General features: G+C 39.2%; 1 protein-coding gene across 1 annotated transcript; it reads left to right on the forward strand.

Annotated features, from left to right (window-relative positions):
- Window positions 1–50: 50 nt before the first annotated feature.
- Window positions 51–14168, forward strand: LOC135472927 (asparaginyl-tRNA synthetase-like). The gene is made up of 13 exons (XM_064752660.1): window positions 51–171; window positions 1192–1301; window positions 2502–2619; window positions 2976–3116; window positions 3717–3797; window positions 5266–5396; window positions 6863–6995; window positions 7290–7388; window positions 7743–7780; window positions 9211–9277; window positions 10336–10467; window positions 11817–11941; window positions 13046–14168. Exons 1-13 carry the CDS (start codon window positions 64–66, stop codon window positions 13188–13190), a joined length of 1428 nt encoding a protein of 475 aa, XP_064608730.1. The 5' UTR covers window positions 51–63; the 3' UTR covers window positions 13191–14168.
- The last annotated feature ends 5467 nt before the right edge of the window (window positions 14169–19635 follow it).

Below are 19635 nucleotides of genomic sequence, written 5' to 3' on the forward strand. Positions count from 1 at the left end.
ATCATGGCGGCGCCCATTGGTAAACATGTTTTAAGACAATGTTGGTGGAAAAGCAAAGAATGGATGACAAGAGGGAGGTGTTGGACATTCAGCAGAATGTTAAGTGAAAGGAGACGTGTTTCAGAACTACTGTATGAGAAAGAAAAGATAGGACAACGTTTTAATACAAAAGTAAGGGCTAAACTAACGAATTGGCTATTGGCTATTGGCTGTTGCTGTTGTTTTGTCGATGTCAGAGGTGCGTTCCATTTGTCGATCTGTCCATCAGTGGTGGCAGCTTCAGTGGCCTCCAGAGGGCACAGTGTGACGTCCCAATGTACTGGAAGTCGCGCCAAGTCGCGTGAGTTAAGACCCTATAATACACGCCACCGACTCCATCGACGTCAGACTCGGTGGCGGCAGTGGTGCCACTGGCCTACTCCAGTGGCCTCTGGGGAGCGAATAGAACGGACCCCTGCTCTCAAAGTCAAACTGTAATTCTGAATTCTGCACGTGAATTGTTATAACTTATGCTCAAGCTATTTTCACAAACACTGACTGCCAACAAATGTGTTTAAAATAGAAAACTGCATGGACATAGTTTCACATTCATATGGCGATTTCAACTCGCTCGCCTGGGAATTTTGAAGTTGAGGGTGTTGTCACGTAGTAGAGTGATGTCAGTTCAGTGAAGAACAGTTTTTCACAACAAACATCAGAAAATCGACTTGCTGAGTAACAAAAGGATCAGCCTAGACTTTACAGTTGCCCATCCCAGTCCGATAAGTCTTTCGAAACGATGTATGCAGTCCAAAACAGGCGTCTACTGTGGCTCTCACCTCTCAGCTCGCCTGCAGACATGACACCCCATGTATATTCTACTCGGTAATAGCACACCAGCTAGTAACACCAGCATGTACAGCATACACCATTTCACCACAAGTCCGATAAGTCTTTCTAAATCATTTTATTACATGATTACAAACCCCTGTACCTCAGAACACCCAAAACATTGAGATAACAATCAGTAGTTAAAGTAGTACTATGCTCAACTCAGGGACTCCGGTTTAATTTTGAGAAAATTGTTAATATTCCTGTTTACAGTGTGGTTGATGTCCTGTTTTCCAATCTAGTTCTGCCTTTGTTAATTTATACAGTGGTCTTGAAATCTAATACATTTATGACTTCACCTAGGAACGTTTTTCCACATAGGGCTGGGTAAACAGTGTTCGATTACACAAGGATGTTGTCTTTATCAACATCACAGATGGCTCCTGCCTGAAGCATCTGCAGATAGTGGCCTCACCAGATCAAGCTGAAGGGTAAGACAGCTAGTTTATACTGGAGAAGCATTTATCCTTCATGTCTGTTCATGTCACTAAATATGACCATTTTGTGTTCTGTGAAGATACTGAGTTCTTGCACATAAATGAGGGCTGATGAACTACGACAGGGGTTTCCTTTACAAGACTTCGTTAATTTCGTATTCTCTAAACCCCTTTTTTTAGAAAGGTTACAAAAATTCTTTCAAGAAGTTTGTAAAGTGATTTCAGCACAACATTATTCTCTTGGTGTAATGCAGTACTTAAATTGTTGTGCCATTGGCCTTTAATAGTTTTCTTGTATTAAAGATGAACATCAGCAACTTTAATTTACATAAAATAATGGCTGCCAACAGGCTTGTGCTCTTGTATAAGTCCACTGGACTCTACCCAGTTTCCTTCCACCATATAAATGCTGGTCGCCATAATCACGGAGTAAAACACCAGTCAAGTAAATGAATAAATATTGTAAAAAAATTGTGCCAGTTTTCTTTGAGAAAACTTGGTGTATTTGTGGGAAGGTCTGCCAGCAACCTGCTGATGGCTGTGGGTAGAGCGAGATTTCCTCCCACCATAATTCGGGTTATCGTTGTATAAAAGAAATATTTTTTACTATGGCGTAAAACATCAGTCAAATAAAATAAAGAAATAAGGTATTTTTAATATGAATCTTGCAGTTGTGGGATGGACCAAATGTGCAACAACATCACAGTTTTTGTGATGTCGCTGAAAGTCATGTATGAACCATGGCTACTTTGATGTCACAATGTTTTACAATCCAAGGGAAACATCACATTTTGAGTAATTTATACTCTGTCTAGATTTGTGCGGTTTATTTTTGGCTTGTCCGACATCTCTTAGACGTTAGGTTGGCAAAATTTTGTTCGGCCATAGATGGCCCTAAACCAATGTCAGAGCGAGCTCCATTTAAAAACCTGATGCAGTTGCCATGGCAGTATGTCATGGCATTTGAGAGAAAAAATTATCTATCCAAGGCCGTAAGCGTGCAGATGCTTATGTTCTTTATTTTTTGTTTGCTGATTTTTCATAAGCACAACGTCAGTCTGTTCCTAGGTCACATGTGTCTGATATTTCTCGGTGATGCTTAATGGGAATGGGTGTACTGATAGCTTTGACATATTTGACAAAGACAGGTAAAGAACTAGTTAACCTTTAAATATGTATTGGTTTTTGTTTTAGGGTGACGTTGGGCAGCAGTGTGTCAGTTGAGGGGGAACTGATGAAGAGTCCAGCATCTGGACAGACAGTGGAATTGAAGGCAGATAAAGTGACATTGGTCGGAAATTGTGATCCCAAGGTAGGCTAATGGTGTTGCCTTAAGGGAAGAATGACCCTCAATTTAAGTACTGTATTTGAACTGACATTTTATCCATGAATTAATAATTCATTTTGCCTGATTCTATTGATATTAGAAGAGTGTTTAAAGGTTCGTTCATTCTCCCTTTGTTTGGAAGATAGGATGATATCCTGCTGTAAAAATGTAGGGCCATAGTTGCAGCACCATAAGTACAACCTGTACATGTATGTTATGACATTTATATGTCTCAAAAAATTAACTTTTTGATGAAAATCTTTGGGTAAATAGCCGAAAGTCCACAACACGCTGTGAATTTCAATTTATGTTAAACTGTCATGTTATGTGTTGTGATTTAGGACTACCCTTTCAAGATGAAGGAGCGACACTCTGTGGACTACACCAGGGGATTCCCCCATTTGCGACACAGAACAAACTTCTTCAGTTCCCTGCTCAGGACTAGAAACTCTGCTACAATGGCAATTCATCAGTACTTTCAGGTATATATACTGTAATGAACTTCCTGTTTTGACAATGGTTGGGTGTTTTTCTAAATTGTTTTTCTTAAAGTCGAAGGTTTTGTGGTTGTGTGGGTTGGGAAAATCTTTTTTGGGGGTAGACTGTCTGATGAATGTGTGTGGAAGGTGTTGTGGATGTGCAAAATATGTGGGAGATCAGATGAATGTGTTCAAGGCTTTGTGGATTTGTGGGTTGGGAAAATCTTGTGCACGTTTGGGAGTAGAATGTCTGGTGAATGTGTGTAAGGTTTTGTGGATGTGCAGAAGGTTTTGTGAATATGTGTGAGATCATGTGAGGGTTTTGTGGATGTGTGGGTTGGGAAAATCTTGTGCATGTTTGGGAGTAGAATATCTAGTGGATGTCTTGAAGGTTTTGTGGATGTGTTGAAGTGGAATGCCTTGTGGATAAGTGGAAAGTTTTGTATATGGGAGATCATGTGGATGTGTGGAAGGCTGTGTGGATGGGTGGAAGGCTGTGTGGATGGGTGGAAGGTGAAACACATAGTACATTGCATGTGTGTCCCACATGCCTGACATAACACTTAAAGGTATATTTTGACAGAATACTGTGTATTGTTTCAGAATAATGGCTACTGTTTGGTGAATACACCTGTCATCACATCACATGATGCAGAGGGAGCTGGAGAGGTGTTTAGTCTTCAGGTAAAATGAATACATGTACGTGTGTTAACTAGTTCTCATGGGTTTTTACTAGATATGGGCAGTTTGCACTAGATATGGGCAGTTTGCATTAGATATCGCCATTTTGCACTAGATATGGGCAGTTTGTACTAGATATGGGCAGTTTGCATTAAATATCGCCATTTTGCACTAGCTATGGGCAGTTTGTACTTACTTTAAGCATAATGCAACTATCTTATTTTCTGGAACTTTTTGTGTATGAAAGTGCAACTTTCCATGTTTTTAATGTGATTTTCGAGATTAAGCTACATTGGTTAGTTTGGCCATTTATAGGGCTTCACAAAGAGTATAATTTTATCCAATCAATACAGAATAATGCCTTTTGAATATATTCGAATAAACATGCAAAAAAGGTTAAAGATTAACAGTAAATGTATTAAGCAGCAGATGTACATGATACTAATAGTCAGAACCGCAATGAAGACTTAAAAATGTGTTACGCTGTTAAAATCCATGTAGAAGTGTATTACAGGGAACTGGTGAAATGTATAGTTAATATGGCTCTGTACAAGACTCTTTTTTTTTTTTTTGTATTTGATTCAAATTTAGCTGTACTCAAAATCACCAAGTGCTTTAGTACAGGTATAGGCTGAATTCATGTGATAAGCACTCAATACAGGTATGAAAAGTCACATCCACCCGAGGAATCCTGTGTTTGACTAGTTTTTAACCTGTCATAACCAAATTCTGATGATCAAAGTGAAACTCAGAGAGATTCTGTTTATGTCTGTAAATTGCAGTAGATGTATGGGCATCTATAGCTGAGAGGTTAGTATGCTAGCTCAGGAGCCTCCCACCAATGTGATGGCTGTGAGTTCAAATCTGGCTCATGCTGCCAGCAACCTGTGCTTTTCCCCAGGATCTAACCAGTTTCCTTCCATCATATTACTGGCTGCTGTTGTATATTAAGTGAAATATTCTTGAGTATGGCTTTGCAAAAACCAGTCAGCGAAATAAATAGAGTATTCCCATTTAAACACCAACGTACATGTTGGTGACATAAATATATCATTGTCTTTCCCTTTTGTAAACATCAATTTGTGAAGCCTGCATAGCATGATGATTTCCCCCGACACCATGACAGCCGTCATGACACATTATCAGTTTTCTGTGGATGGTCGTGGGTTTCCCCCGGGCTCTGCCCACTTTCCTCCCACCATAATGCTGGCCGCCATCGTATAAGTGATATATTCTTGAGTACGGCGTAAAACGTCAATGAAATAAATAAATCTTCTTGGGTTTTGGTAAATCGGCCTTTGAACCTGTTATCCACCTACCTTTTTCATGATTCAGCCATGGGAATAATTCTTTAGAATAGAGCTGAGACAGTTGGAATTTTCTGTTTTTTAATTGTTTTGTCATATTACTACCTCAGTCCAGTTCCAATTACCAAAACTCTCAAGTGACCATTTGCATTTTATTGTCTTAGCCAGGTAGCTCAGGTGCTGTAGACTTAACGACAGGTAATGACAAGTCACCCAAGGACAAGCCTCCCCTGTTTTTCGGCCACTTGGCTTATTTGACTGTCTCTGGGCAACTACAATTGGAGGCTGTCAATGGGTAAATACTGTAATGCAAATTTAGACGAAAGTAATTGATATGATTATAGGCAGACATCACAAGGGAGTTTACTCCGTTGTCATGTCTAAGGCATGACCTCCAGACTTCACTGGGCACCGGGGAATGTTCATTTCAGCCTGACAGGTTTAATGGTTCAGTTATATTCCTGTGTTAACACAGACTGGGCTATAAATAGAAGGGTTTGTCTAGGTGCGTAAAGGTTCAATTTTGTCTTGAATTTGTACATGCCTGTGTGAAACTGAATTGAAGCATGGATTTGCTATATTTCACCTGATGTTTAGCATTTTTTAAATGCCTTGATTTTGATTGATTCATCCTCTTAGTAAGGTAATTTAAGAGTTTTTTTGAGAGATATAATTAATTTCTTATGAGACAAACTTAAGTGTTGGCATCAAAAGTAGCATTTTAAGGCCTCTGTGTACTTCTTAAAGTGCATTTTAACCTACCAGACTTAAGGTGAAATATAGCAGTAAACATTCACGCATGTCTAACTACTACATGTAACACTTGTATGTGGGATATAAAAGTAAATAATTAAATAACAAGAGCTTCTCATCATGGATCAGAATTTCCAGTGCAGTATTCCTGTACTGTTTATGTAAAATGGATAAATGTCACATGTAAAGCCACAGAGTACATCTTGCATTAACGACTTTTTCTTAGTCCGTAAGTCATTTCAGTGAAGCAACACTAGATAAAAGAGCGGTGGCAGTCTGTCCTATAACAAGGAGGCACATTACACGTACATGCACACTAAGGACTCCTTCATCATATGACTTAAAAATTATTAAGTACGACGTTAAACCCTAAGGGCTCACCCCCTCATTCAGTCAGTCAGTCATTGATGTGCCCTGCATGACATTACCTCTTTGTGTGGCCTAATACAAAATGGGTTGCTTTTTCCTGCACCACATTGGCAACTTAAGTCCAAGATGAATTGGCCATATTTTTTTTTTTTTTTTGCAATAGCAAATTTCAGACTTATTTTCGTAGGATTTTCAAAATTCAAAACCATTATGTGGGAAAAGTTTGTCAGAGGTTGATGGTTTACCCAGGGCACTAGGATGACTTGCTTCCTTCATGTATGAAGATGACCATCATCAAATCAGAGACAAAGTGGCATGTAAATGCATAAGTGTGGCGTTAAACAGAAGGGAAATAAATAAATCAAATTAATATGATGAAACAACCACCAGAATGTATTGTTTAGGTTGGTTTATTATATGGCGTGTAGGATCAAAAGTTAGGTACACAAAGGTGCTCAAATATCTCAGGTTCTTGTACAGGATTCACCATAGGATTTGAGATTTGGATCCATACAATTAAGGTCTGGTACCAGTATAAATTTTTGCACACCAGGTGAAATGAAATTTTGCTGGACGTACTTGTAGTTTCTCAGTACAAATCCTGTATAAACATACACATGGTTTTGCATCTCATTCCAGTGGCTTCAGCAAGGTCTACACCTTTGGTCCAACTTTCAGAGCAGAAAATTCCCGTGGTCGCCATCACCTGTGTGAATTTTACATGATAGAAGCAGAGTTAGCCTTTACAGAGTCACTGGAGGATATTTTAAAGGTATGCCTGAAAAGTGTGAAGACCTGTTCTAATGATCACTTAGCCATGTAGGTGAATTTTTTCTCCTTAATCACCTTTGTTAGATTTTCGTCTTCTCATTTCCTATATTAATTGCTATGGCTTGTTTGTTTATAGTATCAGTATAATTTGACTGGGTAAGATTCGTGACAATAATGTGAATGTCTGAAGTTTATTTGAATCTGATGACCTAAGAGAAGGTTCCATAGTTATACCATTTGCAAGTGATTGTAAGCATTATGTTTTTAAAATTAAGTTGTGCATTCTATTTTTCAGGAGATGGAGAGTCTTGTCAAAGTTTCTGGTCATCAGATTATGGAGAAATCTGCTGAAGATGTGGAAGTATTCCATAAGCATGTTGCACCTGGCCATAAGGTAACATTTCTGACATCAAGTGGTAAATATGGGTCTGACAGGTAACCCAGAAGTGATTAGGGAGTTATACCCTGTATAATGTCAGGTAAATAATTTGAATTGAGTATTCGTTGCAGCTGTACATGTAGTTCTTGAAAATTACTATGTTGAAGTGAACACAGGTGCTTAAATGTCTTGATTAGCCTTGACATTCATTTGTCCTTGAGATTTGTTAGACCGTGACCTTTCTTAAACCTTGATCTTCAGTGCCATCATACATGTACATGTATATAAATTGATTATTATATCATTGAAATGAATAAATATTGAAAGTAGCTTAATACTGTAAACACCTGCAACTGTTCTATATTGCAGGCTATAGTTGAAAAGATCCTGTCCAGTGAGTGGCACAGGTAAGAAGGAATTCCTGTATTAAAAAAAAAGACATTTATCATGGTGAAAATAAAATGAACCTGTGACACTATAGTGTTTCTGCTTTGCAACTGGAAGAATCTTGGTCAATATCCAATTTATCTTCTCAACCTTGTGAAGATATCACAGAAATACCGAGGTTTCCAGTTATCATGTTAAGATATCTTGGCGAAGTCCCATAGTGACGTGACCCTTAGTGGGTAAATTGCTACATTTTAACATGGATAGGTATGAACAGATATGAAAGTTATCCACAGAACGACTTTATTTACCTGACTTTCAAATCCCTTTAAAGAAATATTTCACGTAATAATTTTCATTGGTTATGGATAATATTAATGTATGCAGTAAAGTGATCAAGGCATGAAAGGACATCAGCACGATGTCATAACATCACAACTCAAAAGCTCTATGTTGGCTGTTAATCGCTGAACACAGCTTATATGAAGGACATGTGTTGTGTAGGTGAGGTACATGTGTAAGGGGTGTTATATGCAGTCTCACTAAAGTCAGATCTTGCAGTTGCATCATACACTTATTGCTATTAAACTAGATATGCAGAAAGACCTGCATGCACTCCCGGTCAATTAATAACCTCTTTTTGTGTTGAGATGTAAAACCTGAGTAGCAGTCGAAAGCATTGTTTCTCTCCATATGATTCTGTCAAAGAGCCCTCTTTACTTTTCAAACTGTGTACATGTATGAATGAATTTGATTGGACCAACATCTGATGGTCAATAAGACAGTCAGTATATCATCAGATCTACTATTATGTGACAGGGAGGCCTCCGTGGCTCAGTTGGTTAGCACATTACCGTAGAGTAATGACCCAGGAGCCTCTCACCAATGCGGTTGCTGTGAGTTCATGTCCAGCTCATGCTGGCTTCCTCTCCGGTTGTATGTGGGAAGGTCTGCCACAAACCTGCGGATGGTTGTGGGTTTCCCCCTGGGCTCTGCGCGGTTTCCACCCTCCATAATGCTGGCTGCCGTTATATAAGTGAAATATTCTTGAGTACAGTGTAAAACACCAATCCAAAAAAAAAAAAAAAAAAATTATGTGACAGGTTCGTGTATTCACACACGAAATACTGTGTAAATACTGTAGAAATACTGGATAATGATTGCAAAAATGGAGTTTAGTGTTTGAATTTTAAAGCTCATTTCATGAACCACTTCATAGATATATTTTTTATTTTTATTCCAAACACAGAATAAAGTTGTTTATATGCACACATTAGACATTAGACATGTACTGGTAAACTGGACCAGAAAAAATATGAAATTTGGAGAAGATTTGGTTTGTTCTGCGAAGAAATCTTAAATAATACTAAGAGTAAAAGTGGTATATGGTATTGTGGTTTTCGGTTGCTTTCCAGCCAATGCTTACTTGTTGTTTTCTGTCATTTTTAAGGATACCGTACAGTGATGCTGTTCAAGTTTTGTCCAAGAAGAATAACGAGTTTGAGTTTAAAGTTACAGTAAGTTACAGTTTACATGTGATATTGTGCAAGTCTTATTGGTGATGTTTTACTGAAACAACTTAAACCCTTATTGATTTTATATAAATGTTTTGACCTTATTTTTGTTGGTAGATTTTCATTTAGAAAGTTGATTTTTAAGTAAACAGTGTTATGGTTTATTAATGTTAAAACTATCTGGATATAGCATAAATTCTACTAGTGAAAATTGGCTGACATCCTTCCCAAGTTTGATCCGACGAGCGAATCACCAACATTACTTAGTCACGATCTAGACCAGTCGAACAACATAGGAGGTACATGTAGGTGGCTGGTAGACTTTACGGCAAACATGTGTTATCCACTGTGATGTTCACAAATGACACAGCTCCATTTAATGGCTCCATTGGTACATGTAAATGTCATTTAGGAATCCAATTTTTCAGTACAAACAGTATTACCGTTATTAGGGATTACAATTTCTGGGTGTGGCACGGATTGTGGTTCTGAAAATTGGGGGAGAGCCCTCTGGGTTTCAAACCAGTGACCTCAGAGCTGGGCACCAAATTGTTGGCTACCTCCTACATGTACATGTATTTTAGCAGAAGGCCTGGTTGAGTGGTCCAGACAGTTGACTTGTGTTGCTGACAATTTGGTGACTCAAAAGCCCTGGCTCAAAACTGAGAGAGGTCTCATCCAATTTTCGGCACTAGAATCTGCGCTGTATGTCTAGAAAGTGCAGAATAATTATTAACGATAATAGTGATTTACACTACAAGCTTTTCATTCCAAAAACACAAAAGTGTCTAATGCGTCTGCCTCACTTTCTGCATACCCTCATCCTGAAGGGGATGGAGGAAGTTCAGGCAGACGGAAGTTTTCACATGGGACGTTTTGTAAGTCTCTTTTCTCATATGTTTTTTTTCTTTTTCAAATGGCATTTTCTAGGTTATGGTGCCATAAGATGATGTGATTTATGGCAAGAGTTAGAAAAAAAAAACTGACTATTGTGGAAAGATAGCCCAGGAATTATTCAGTATACAGCTTTTAAATACATGGCATGTGGTTTGAAATTGCAGTGGGGAAAAGAGTTCCAGAAGGAACATGAGCATTATCTGGTGTCTTACTTCAACAATATTCCTGTTTTTGTCACTGATTTCCCCAAAGAACTGAAGCCATTTTATGCCAGAGCCAACAATGATGGAAAGACAGTAAGTTTTTTTTTTTTTGCACTCTTCTCTGTATTTCCCTTTCAAAATATATTTGAGGAAGCAAATGTTAACCGTTATTATGGTTATAAATTGGAATTTCTACTATACTTTGGATTTTCCTACTATGTGTACATATAGTGATGAACATCAACTAGTCTAAAATCAGAGACGTACGCTTTGGAATATAGCTGTTTCGCCACTCGTGTCATAAAACTACACCGTGGATGAAACCATTTCAAAGTAGGGGTTTTCACATGTGTTCAGGCCTCAAATTCATTAACTTAGAAAGCAACAAACTTCTGCTAATTGCTTTACTCCTCTGATTTGTGCATGTGTATGGTCCATTCATTGACACTCTAGAGCAGGTGTTAACAGCAGACGAGAAACTGCAGCAAAATGAGAGAGGAAGTTTGTGCAATTTGCCCTGCATTTGCATAATTGTCATGTTAAATAAATATGTAAAAGTTTAAAGTAGGTGTAACGGAATAGAAATGATGACTCTTTATTGAGTCATTGTTGTTGATTTTAAACTGCTAATTGTGGAAGAGTTGAAATTTTAGACCTGGGATGCAACAATGACTCTAAAAGGAGTCATTTCTGTAATAATAGATGAAATAATGCACTGATGCACATACCAGGCATAACGTATGTAACCCGTAGACTTTTAACCTATAGTTTACTGGTCCCCTACTGTACTGGAGGGTACCATTGGTTCACTCCCCATCTGACAGGCTCTTAAGTCTGTCACAAATTACAGATCAAGTTCTACTCTGTCCTGAGCTCTGCATTTCTCTCACAACGGTCCACTGTTTTGAATTTACACTTGGTACTTGGCTTCCCCAAGACAAGATACTGATCAAGTTTGACTTTGAGAAACATGTATTTTTATATGCCTGCATGGGGAATTCTGCCAGCAACTTGGCATATGGTTGATGGTTTTCCCCAGACTCTTCCCAGTTTCCTCTCACTATAGAATTGGCCGCTGTTATACAAGTAAAATATTAATTCTTGAGTTCATCGTAAAACCACAGTCAGATAATTAAAATTTAATGTAGTTTGTAATTCTGATGGCTCAAGGGCACTCTGGTTTCCTGCACACGTAAATGATGGTCACCTTTGAAAGTGAGAAAAATTGGTAAGGTACATTGTAATAAACACTAATCAAATCAATAAATATGAAGTTTCTCTCTAAAACTTTGGCGAGGCAGAATTTGAATTTTAAATCAAAAATTTGTTCAAAATCTTTTCCTCAGGCTAAATGCTGCCATGAATTGTACCGATACAGAAATCAGATTCACACGGTCTTGTCTGCTTTACTAGTATATGAAATGATGTGTATATATGTACAGGTATCATCAGTGGACTTGCTGTTCCCTGGGGTGGGGGAAGTGTTTGGCGGATCCCTCAGGGAAGAAAGGTTGGACATTCTAAAAGCTAGGATGGAGGAGCTGTGCATGACAGAGGATTATGCATGGTAAGAAGAGCTTCTTACGCAGTGTACATGTACAGACTTGTAGCATAACATACATGTACATGCATAAGGAAGTAATTCCGAGAAAGGAAGGATTCATTGTCAGTCCATAAATCATCAGGAAACACCTACAGTATTCAATACGTAGGCATATAAACATACATGTAGCTGTGCACCTTCATGTATTCTAAACCTACAGCCCATGTATTCTTTAATTTGTACATAATTTGCATATTTCTTGATGATTTTCAATGATTTCTGTTGAATGTTCTTGAAATTGTGAAATTGGCCTAGTGATGAAAACGTTTGATGCGATATAAATCTGAAATATCGGTTTAATGACTGACAGCTGGTCCCTGTTAAAAGTGTATAAATGCAGTGGGAATATTTTTCTATCCTTATGCTCACAGGCTTAATAGAATAATTCGTTTTCCCCCACCCATAATAACCTGAGAGCATAATGTAACTCAGTGAGTGAAAGTCATGACTTGTAACCATAAGTTACTCTAGGTGCAAGGTCAATCCTGACCTTGGACATGAAATTTATAAATTTCCAGGCTCTCACTGTTTGTTGTCAATTGCACAGTAAGTGGCCATAGGTGCATCAGGAGGGTGTGGTGTCTACCATGACAATTCGTAATAAGAATAGCTGTCATCATATAAAAAACTTTTGAACATGGAGTGAAACAATGATCAGTCAATCCAAAAACCTGATTACTTTCATATGAGTTAAACTTTCTTGAGAATCCATTAAACACCAGTTAATTAAATAAGTTAAGCATATGTAGTTGGTGTGTTAATTGTGATAATCAGAGATGATTTCGCCATCATCCTCATCTCCATGGGATGTGTAACATCTGCTAGTCGATTAAAATCCAGTGCGATGAAGTGGATGATGGTTTGGTACGTTGTGGAATCTTTCCAGTGATTCAGTATGCTTGTTTGAAGCATTTTGTGCGGATTGGGTTGATGACAGGGATTTGATCGTCTCAAACTTTACTGAAAGCTTCTAGAATGTATTATAGTTTATTATCTCTGTGAAGTCTATCATTATACTCCATGTGACCACTGTCTCGGATGAAAATTCTTACCTTTAATGTTTGGCAGGTATCTGGACATCCGCAGATTTGGATCTGCCCCTCATGGAGGATTTGGGATGGGTTTTGAACGTTTCCTCCAATCATTGCTGGGTATCCATAACATCAAAGACACTATACCTTTCCCACGGTCATCCAAGAACTGCAAAATGTGATTCTACAAGACGTAGTGTACTTATATACAACGTGGAACCCCAAACATGTCAAATAGCTACAACTTTCTTGATAGTTTCTCCTGCTGGCCAACTGAGATTCTCAATATATAAGATACCCAGCAAGCATTAAAAACCATTAAGATGACTCATCCAGTGATGTGACTATAAACCAGTGGAGCCCCTAACCACAGAGTTGCCCATCCAGACAACTAGGTCCACCAATATTGTAGCCATCTTGTCAGTGAAATTACAACCAGTCAGGGTTGCAACATGCCAGCTGTAGGAAGGCTAAACTTTACAATTCTCCACAACCAAGGAAGTGTCCGACTAATGCTGCCAGTTTGTTTCCTTCAGTGTTTATTGTCTGGTCGATGTCTTTGTTGGCAGTAGAAGTTAGAAATGTGATCAAATACTTCAGTTCCCGAAGTTATCAAGTTTCTGTCTACAGGTGAAGGTTGCTGAAAATTTTCAGTTTACTACAGTACGATGTGCCAGCTAAATAATAACATTTGAAGGAACTTTATATCGTTAATTTGTCTTGCATTGTTGGTGAAGTTCTGCCAAGCAGATACTGAATGTGTCAAAATTTGCTACGTAATTGAAAATCATAATGTATGGGCGCCTGTAAGCCAAATCATATAGTGTTATGATGAAACAGTGCTTATCTTGATACATTATATCTGAACATTTATTTTTTCTGATAAATTTCTCACAGTTTTGGTTCAAAGATACTTGAAAGGAGACTTAATCGTATGAACAATAAATCTCCTTCCTTTCAAATGTGTATGTCGCACGTGGGAAAGCTCGTGACTGACTTGCCAATGGTCACGGTTTAAGACCGGGATTCCTGTTTCCTCCAGCTATAAATCTGGCCGCTATCGGATGTGGAAACTTCTTGAGTATGGCGTTAGACAACAATCGATCAATCAATCAATCAACTGATCAATCAATCAGTTACCTCAAAAAGATGAAATGAAATTCCCTTCGACATGACGCCATTCTGTTGGCATTTTTTATAGTTTTGACTGAACAGTTGAAGAGTCTAACGTTTATAGCCACTGTTGTATTCGCGAGGTCATGAGTGAAACTAAATCCTTCTTGGGGATATCGCCTTTCTTCAATAGGCATTGCTCCATTGCATCTCCTGTGTGATGCTGGGTTTCTTTTCCTGAATGCGTGTTTCCTTGGTAGTTGCTCCATTCTGTGCACTGATTGATGCCTTAAGCTGTAAATCCAGAAACCATCTCAGCCCAAGTCTCCGTTCAAGTGCCACGTTTCTTGGTAGTTTCCTTTTTATATTGTTTTGTAGTGACATCTGTATACCAAATAAGCCTTGACGTATTGAAATTTACAATAATGATAAATTCAGGAATTTTCTCTGCGAACGTAATTTTGCACCTTCGCAACTTTTCCATATTAGTTAACGGGGCGAAAGTGGAGATCGTTTTGGCGTTAATGATGGTGTATGACCATAGAGGCCTGAAACTCAAACTTAATCTGTAATTTGCTGAGGTAAAACCATGTACGATTGACCTTGAAAGTGTAAAGCAGTATAAATACATCCACAAATACATCCAATCAATGTCATAAGAAAACAACAGGGAAAGTGAAATGAAGTGCAAAATTATAAATGCAAGAACACTTCATGGTGGAGTTATTTCCGTTTTTAGAATGAAAATATAGTTAATGTTTGCACAGAATAATTCTAAAAATACTTCAATAATCGTCAATACGGCCTGTATATATGCATTAGTGAATAGAATCCGTAATATTTCAATAAGGGTTGATATTCTCTTATAGTGAAGTATTAACCTATTTCATTAGGATTTACAATGTAAGACTTATACTGAAATTTCACTTGTAACGCCTGTTGATGCAATTATTTCAATAGGGGTAATTTATTTCGATAAGAGTCCAAACAAAGCACAATAACACGAGAGTGATGTTCCATCATTGTGCCTATAAATTACCGTAAATTATAAAATTCACTACCGTCTCTTGTTTATTGGAATCAGTTTTAAGGTGAATGTGGAGTGTGGCCTCTCTAACAGTACAGCATGAATTGATCTCGGGTTTTGCATGCGTATAACAGGAGGGGATGTTCCATCGTTGACGCCCTGTAGGAGTCTTAATTACCGCCTTTTACAAAATTTCTGACATGGCTCTTTTGTGTTATAGAATCCATGTTTTGTATTGAGCTGAAGTTCTGCATTCCCGTGCCTCTCAGCGCGGATCTCTTTGGTACATTGCAACCAAACCTTTTTTAAAAGTTCTTTCTCGCCTAACGATACTATTATTTTTGACTCAGACGTGATACAGTATTTTGAAATGGACACCTATATCAGATTCTAAAAACTGATCATTTTTTGATTATTGTATTACCTTATCTGTGTGCATATCACCGAACACGACTTCTAAGCTGTTAGACAGAAGGGACGTAACTCTAGGCTGTGATCCGTGCCATTATACGGTTACATGACTTGCTGACGTATTAAATGTTGAAGCAGATTGACTCCTCTGAGGACAATTTGGACTCGGTCAGCCGGCAACGTAACACAAACCGAATTAAATGAGTTCTTTTCATTGGATTATAGTCATCTGTCAAGAGGGGTTGTCTCGTGCTGTGGGTTCGAAATGCCTCGGGGCAAGCTCTGAATGGACCTGTTTTTTTGTGGAAAATATTTTTTGTACTTTTGCTTTTTAGGCGTGTGTCTCTAAACTAAAGGGGTGTTGAGGTGGACAGTTCGTCACGTGTTACGTTCATTTCACCACCCACACACTGTCAGGTCGATTTATCCCAGGCTACAGTCAGTCAAGCGTAACAGCCAGAAGCAGGCAGTTGAAATGCCGTTGTTGAGCAACAACGGCATTACCATCCCTTGCACTAGGGATGGTACGCGTATACAGTTTAGCGTGTGCGATGATCTGAGAAGCTGATCGAAGTATTCACGTAATCGGGAAAGTATTTACCTGTAGTACGCTGGTAAATTGAGTACCCAATCTATACTCCTCTCGAAAGGTCGGCAAAATACTGTAGTGCGTTCCGATTTTCTAGCTTATGTGACACAATGCTAAACATGGAAGTTCACGCTTTTCTGCTACGCTCTCGTTTAAAAACTGGTTAAAAGTGTAAAACGGGACAACAGTTGTACAGGTTGAACGAAAAAAAAATGAAACGAAAACAGGAAACGTGACATAAACGTTTCAATTCTCCAGCTATATGAGAAATAAATGAGATGCTACTTTATTCCTGCCAGACTGAAGTAAGTCCGAAATGGTATTGGCGAACGTCCTGCTTATCACTCAGAGTAGCCATAATCGTATAGGGCTCACTAGACGAGGCAATCAATTTGCTTGACGAGTTTATAGCCTTACTTATTCAGCCGAAGGTCCACACTCTAGGTATCGTGCTGTAAGTCATGGCCTGTTGAGTTGTTAGAGAACATTATGAATTCACCTTTATCGGCGCCAGTTACTCATTTTTTTATTAAGCAACATGGTAAGTTTGGCATTGTTGTCGGTTGTAATCGTCCTCTGTAGCAGATCAGAAACCACATAAATTGGCGTAGCTGTCAAACGGCCATTATGTTGTTGTATACGCTTCACAGTTTGTTAGAAGCTCACTCATTGTACCACAGGAGAGACACAGCCAATGAGATAGCATGTATCAGAGGACGTTCGTCAGAAGCCAGCACGTGGTGGTATCTACTTTTCTTTCACTTTATGGGCATAGTAAAGATTGATCAAACTAAAGACGAATAAACTCCCACATTGTTTTATACCCACCAGGCCTAAGCACCAGAGTGTGTATATATTTAAACCAGAATTTCACTTCTCTGCTGTTAAGAAAATTAGCTGGCTCGTGGGGCTTTCAACTCCCGTCACCCTGGAAAAGATTTCACTTCATTATTACTACTACCTGTAGTATTTGATCCAATATTGGATATTTTTTTTTAGCTGGAATTATTTTTCGCGGTTAACTATTGACCGCGAAATCCGCGAAAATTAAATCCTCGCGAATATTAAGTACTTCATAGGATATATACGGTCTTTATAGCTTTGACCAGGGGCTGTGTATCTAGCATGCGTTAAGTCATATTCTGAATTGGACTACAGAAGGGTCAAGGGTGCCAGTTTCAAGGTTGTGAGGATGTGAACCCTTCATTAGAACGTTTTTAAATATATTCGACCAAGTATTCAGATCTCGTGCTTTTATTTATTTATTTGATCAGTGTATTACGCCGTACTCAAAAATATTTCACTTAAATGGCGGAGGCCCGCATTAAGTTGGGACGAAACCGGGCAGAGCCTAGGGGAAACCCACGCGAAGACCATCCGCAGGTAGCTGGCAGACCTTCCCACGTATGACCGGAGAGAAAGCCAGCATGAGCTGGACTTGAACTCACAGCGGCACTCAAATTGGTGGGAGGCATCTTGGTCATTGATCCGTGCTGGCGTGCCAAACCCCTCCGCCACGGATGTCCCCAGCTCATGTGTTTGTTCCAGTCCCTTAGTATGGCATCACTGAACCTAGGCTCATGCTCCCTTCATATTCTTATCCCTCAACATCACCGCCACTACCAGCATGACCAGGATTGATTGATTGGTGTGTTTTTACGCCGTACTCGAGAATATTTCACTTATACGACGGCGGCCAGCATGGGTGGAAACCGGGCACAGTCCGGGGGAAACCCACGACCATCCGCAGGTTGTTGCAAGACCTTCCCACTTACGGCCGGAGAGGAAGCCAGCATGAGCTGGACATGATCTCACAGCGACCGCATTGGTGAGAGGCTCCTGGGTCATTACGCTGCGCTAGCGCGCTAACCGACTGAGCCACGGAGGCCCCTAGTGTGACCAGGAAAGCACCGACAGTTGTCATTAACAACGTCAAGCGCACGGTGTCGGACATGCCCAAGCACTACCCGTGTTCTCTCCTGGGGAATAAAAGGGTAGATGAGTTTCATTTCACGTTAAGTATACATACCATTGTCAAAATACTCTTTTGATTCCAAGTTACTTGTTGGGTAAGAATTCCCCAAACCTTAGAGAAGGACTTTTAGGAAAACGTTTCAGCGCCAAAAGTAATATTTCATAACCTTCTATTGTGCGAGGTTTTCTGTTTGAAACTTGTCAAATTGAGGGGATTAAAAGTGCTATTATGATAACAGAGAATAGCTTGCAATGCTGGGAATTAAACTTGGTAACAAAACGCAGTACTCCCATGTGGACATGTATGACAGCTGTCCTTGAATTGCACCGATTCGCACAGCCAAAGAACCAGGAACCATCATGCCACTAACGTGGCCGAAGTGACGCTTACATGTATTCCTTGAGCTCCAATGCGTTTCACATTGTTGTATCGTGTTGTAACATCTCTGTTTTAGACATTAACCTGAAGGTAGGTTATTCACAATCCATGTAGCCGAGTCACAGTAATGGACCAGGTACAGACCTATAGGCCTTCCAACACGCACAGCATTACATCCCACACCTGTCACATCGTAGTGGCAAAAGCCAATCCTGATCTGGTCGATCAGAATAAATACAAGTGCCGTGTTGAAATGACACTTTACTGCTGTAACAACTGCAGTAAAGCTTATTAAGCAAATACCACACACAATTCAGTCCCATTATCAGACAGAGAACATTCGAGATTCCACTATTTCCTTTGTCTTAGAGCTCAGATATAAGTCATACATTTGGAAACTAGTGTGCGATGCTTCTTTCACAGTTTGCAGACACTGCTTTTTTTCAGCGGCGATTACATAAGGGTCTGCTTTGGGAGATATGTGGAGAATTTTACCGAGTCGCCTTAAGGCAACATAATTGTCATAAGGCAGCATAGTTGCCATAAGGCAACATAATTTACGCTGGAACGAAGGGAGTAGTGAAAGATTACCATAAAACGTCTAATAATACTTTCTGTAAGAAAACATACATGCTTTCTAGCTCGGTGCTTTCCTTTAACAAAAGCTTAAAGCATTCACAAAACCTGAAATGACAGTTATTGCTGTATAGCAATAAACGACGTTCATAAATCAGCACAATACTACACATCGGCTGGATGAACTTCCTCCGTCGTACTGGTACAAATGTATGAATTCAATTCATATTTAGTTTTTCATCATTATTTTACACATTTATAACTGCGCAATGTGGAAAGTAAAGCGTAACTGATAAAAGGGCGCGCTACCGATCGCCTGGGAACTAGGCTGCACGACCCCCATTGTAGTTTGATGATTGGAGAAAGGGGTACCTCGGAACCATTCGGGCACTGTGTATCGTTTTATTTCACCAATTCTCGCGGCTCTCGTGGGAACAGCTATTACGTTAGTTAACGCTTTCCTTCACTATTCTTGTCACAGCCTTGAGCTTCTACGAATCGCTTAAATCCATGGCCAGAAAAATGTGGGCGTTTGGAAAAAAGGATATGAAGATAGCT

This window comes from Liolophura sinensis, chromosome 8, assembly GCF_032854445.1.
Source record: "Liolophura sinensis isolate JHLJ2023 chromosome 8, CUHK_Ljap_v2, whole genome shotgun sequence".
NCBI classification, from domain to species: Eukaryota; Metazoa; Mollusca; class Polyplacophora; order Chitonida; family Chitonidae; genus Liolophura; species Liolophura sinensis.

Bases quoted from the DNA above. Each gene is read 5' to 3' on its own strand.
- LOC135472927 (XM_064752660.1), top strand. From the start codon at position 64: ATGACAAGAGGGAGGTGTTGGACATTCAGCAGAATGTTAAGTGAAAGG. The intron at 7,781-9,210 runs GTAAGAAGGAAT...GTCATTTTTAAG, and splicing joins CTGTCCAGTGAGTGGCACAG to GATACCGTACAGTGATGCTG. The intron at 10,468-11,816 runs GTAAGTTTTTTT...ATATATGTACAG, and splicing joins CCAACAATGATGGAAAGACA to GTATCATCAGTGGACTTGCT.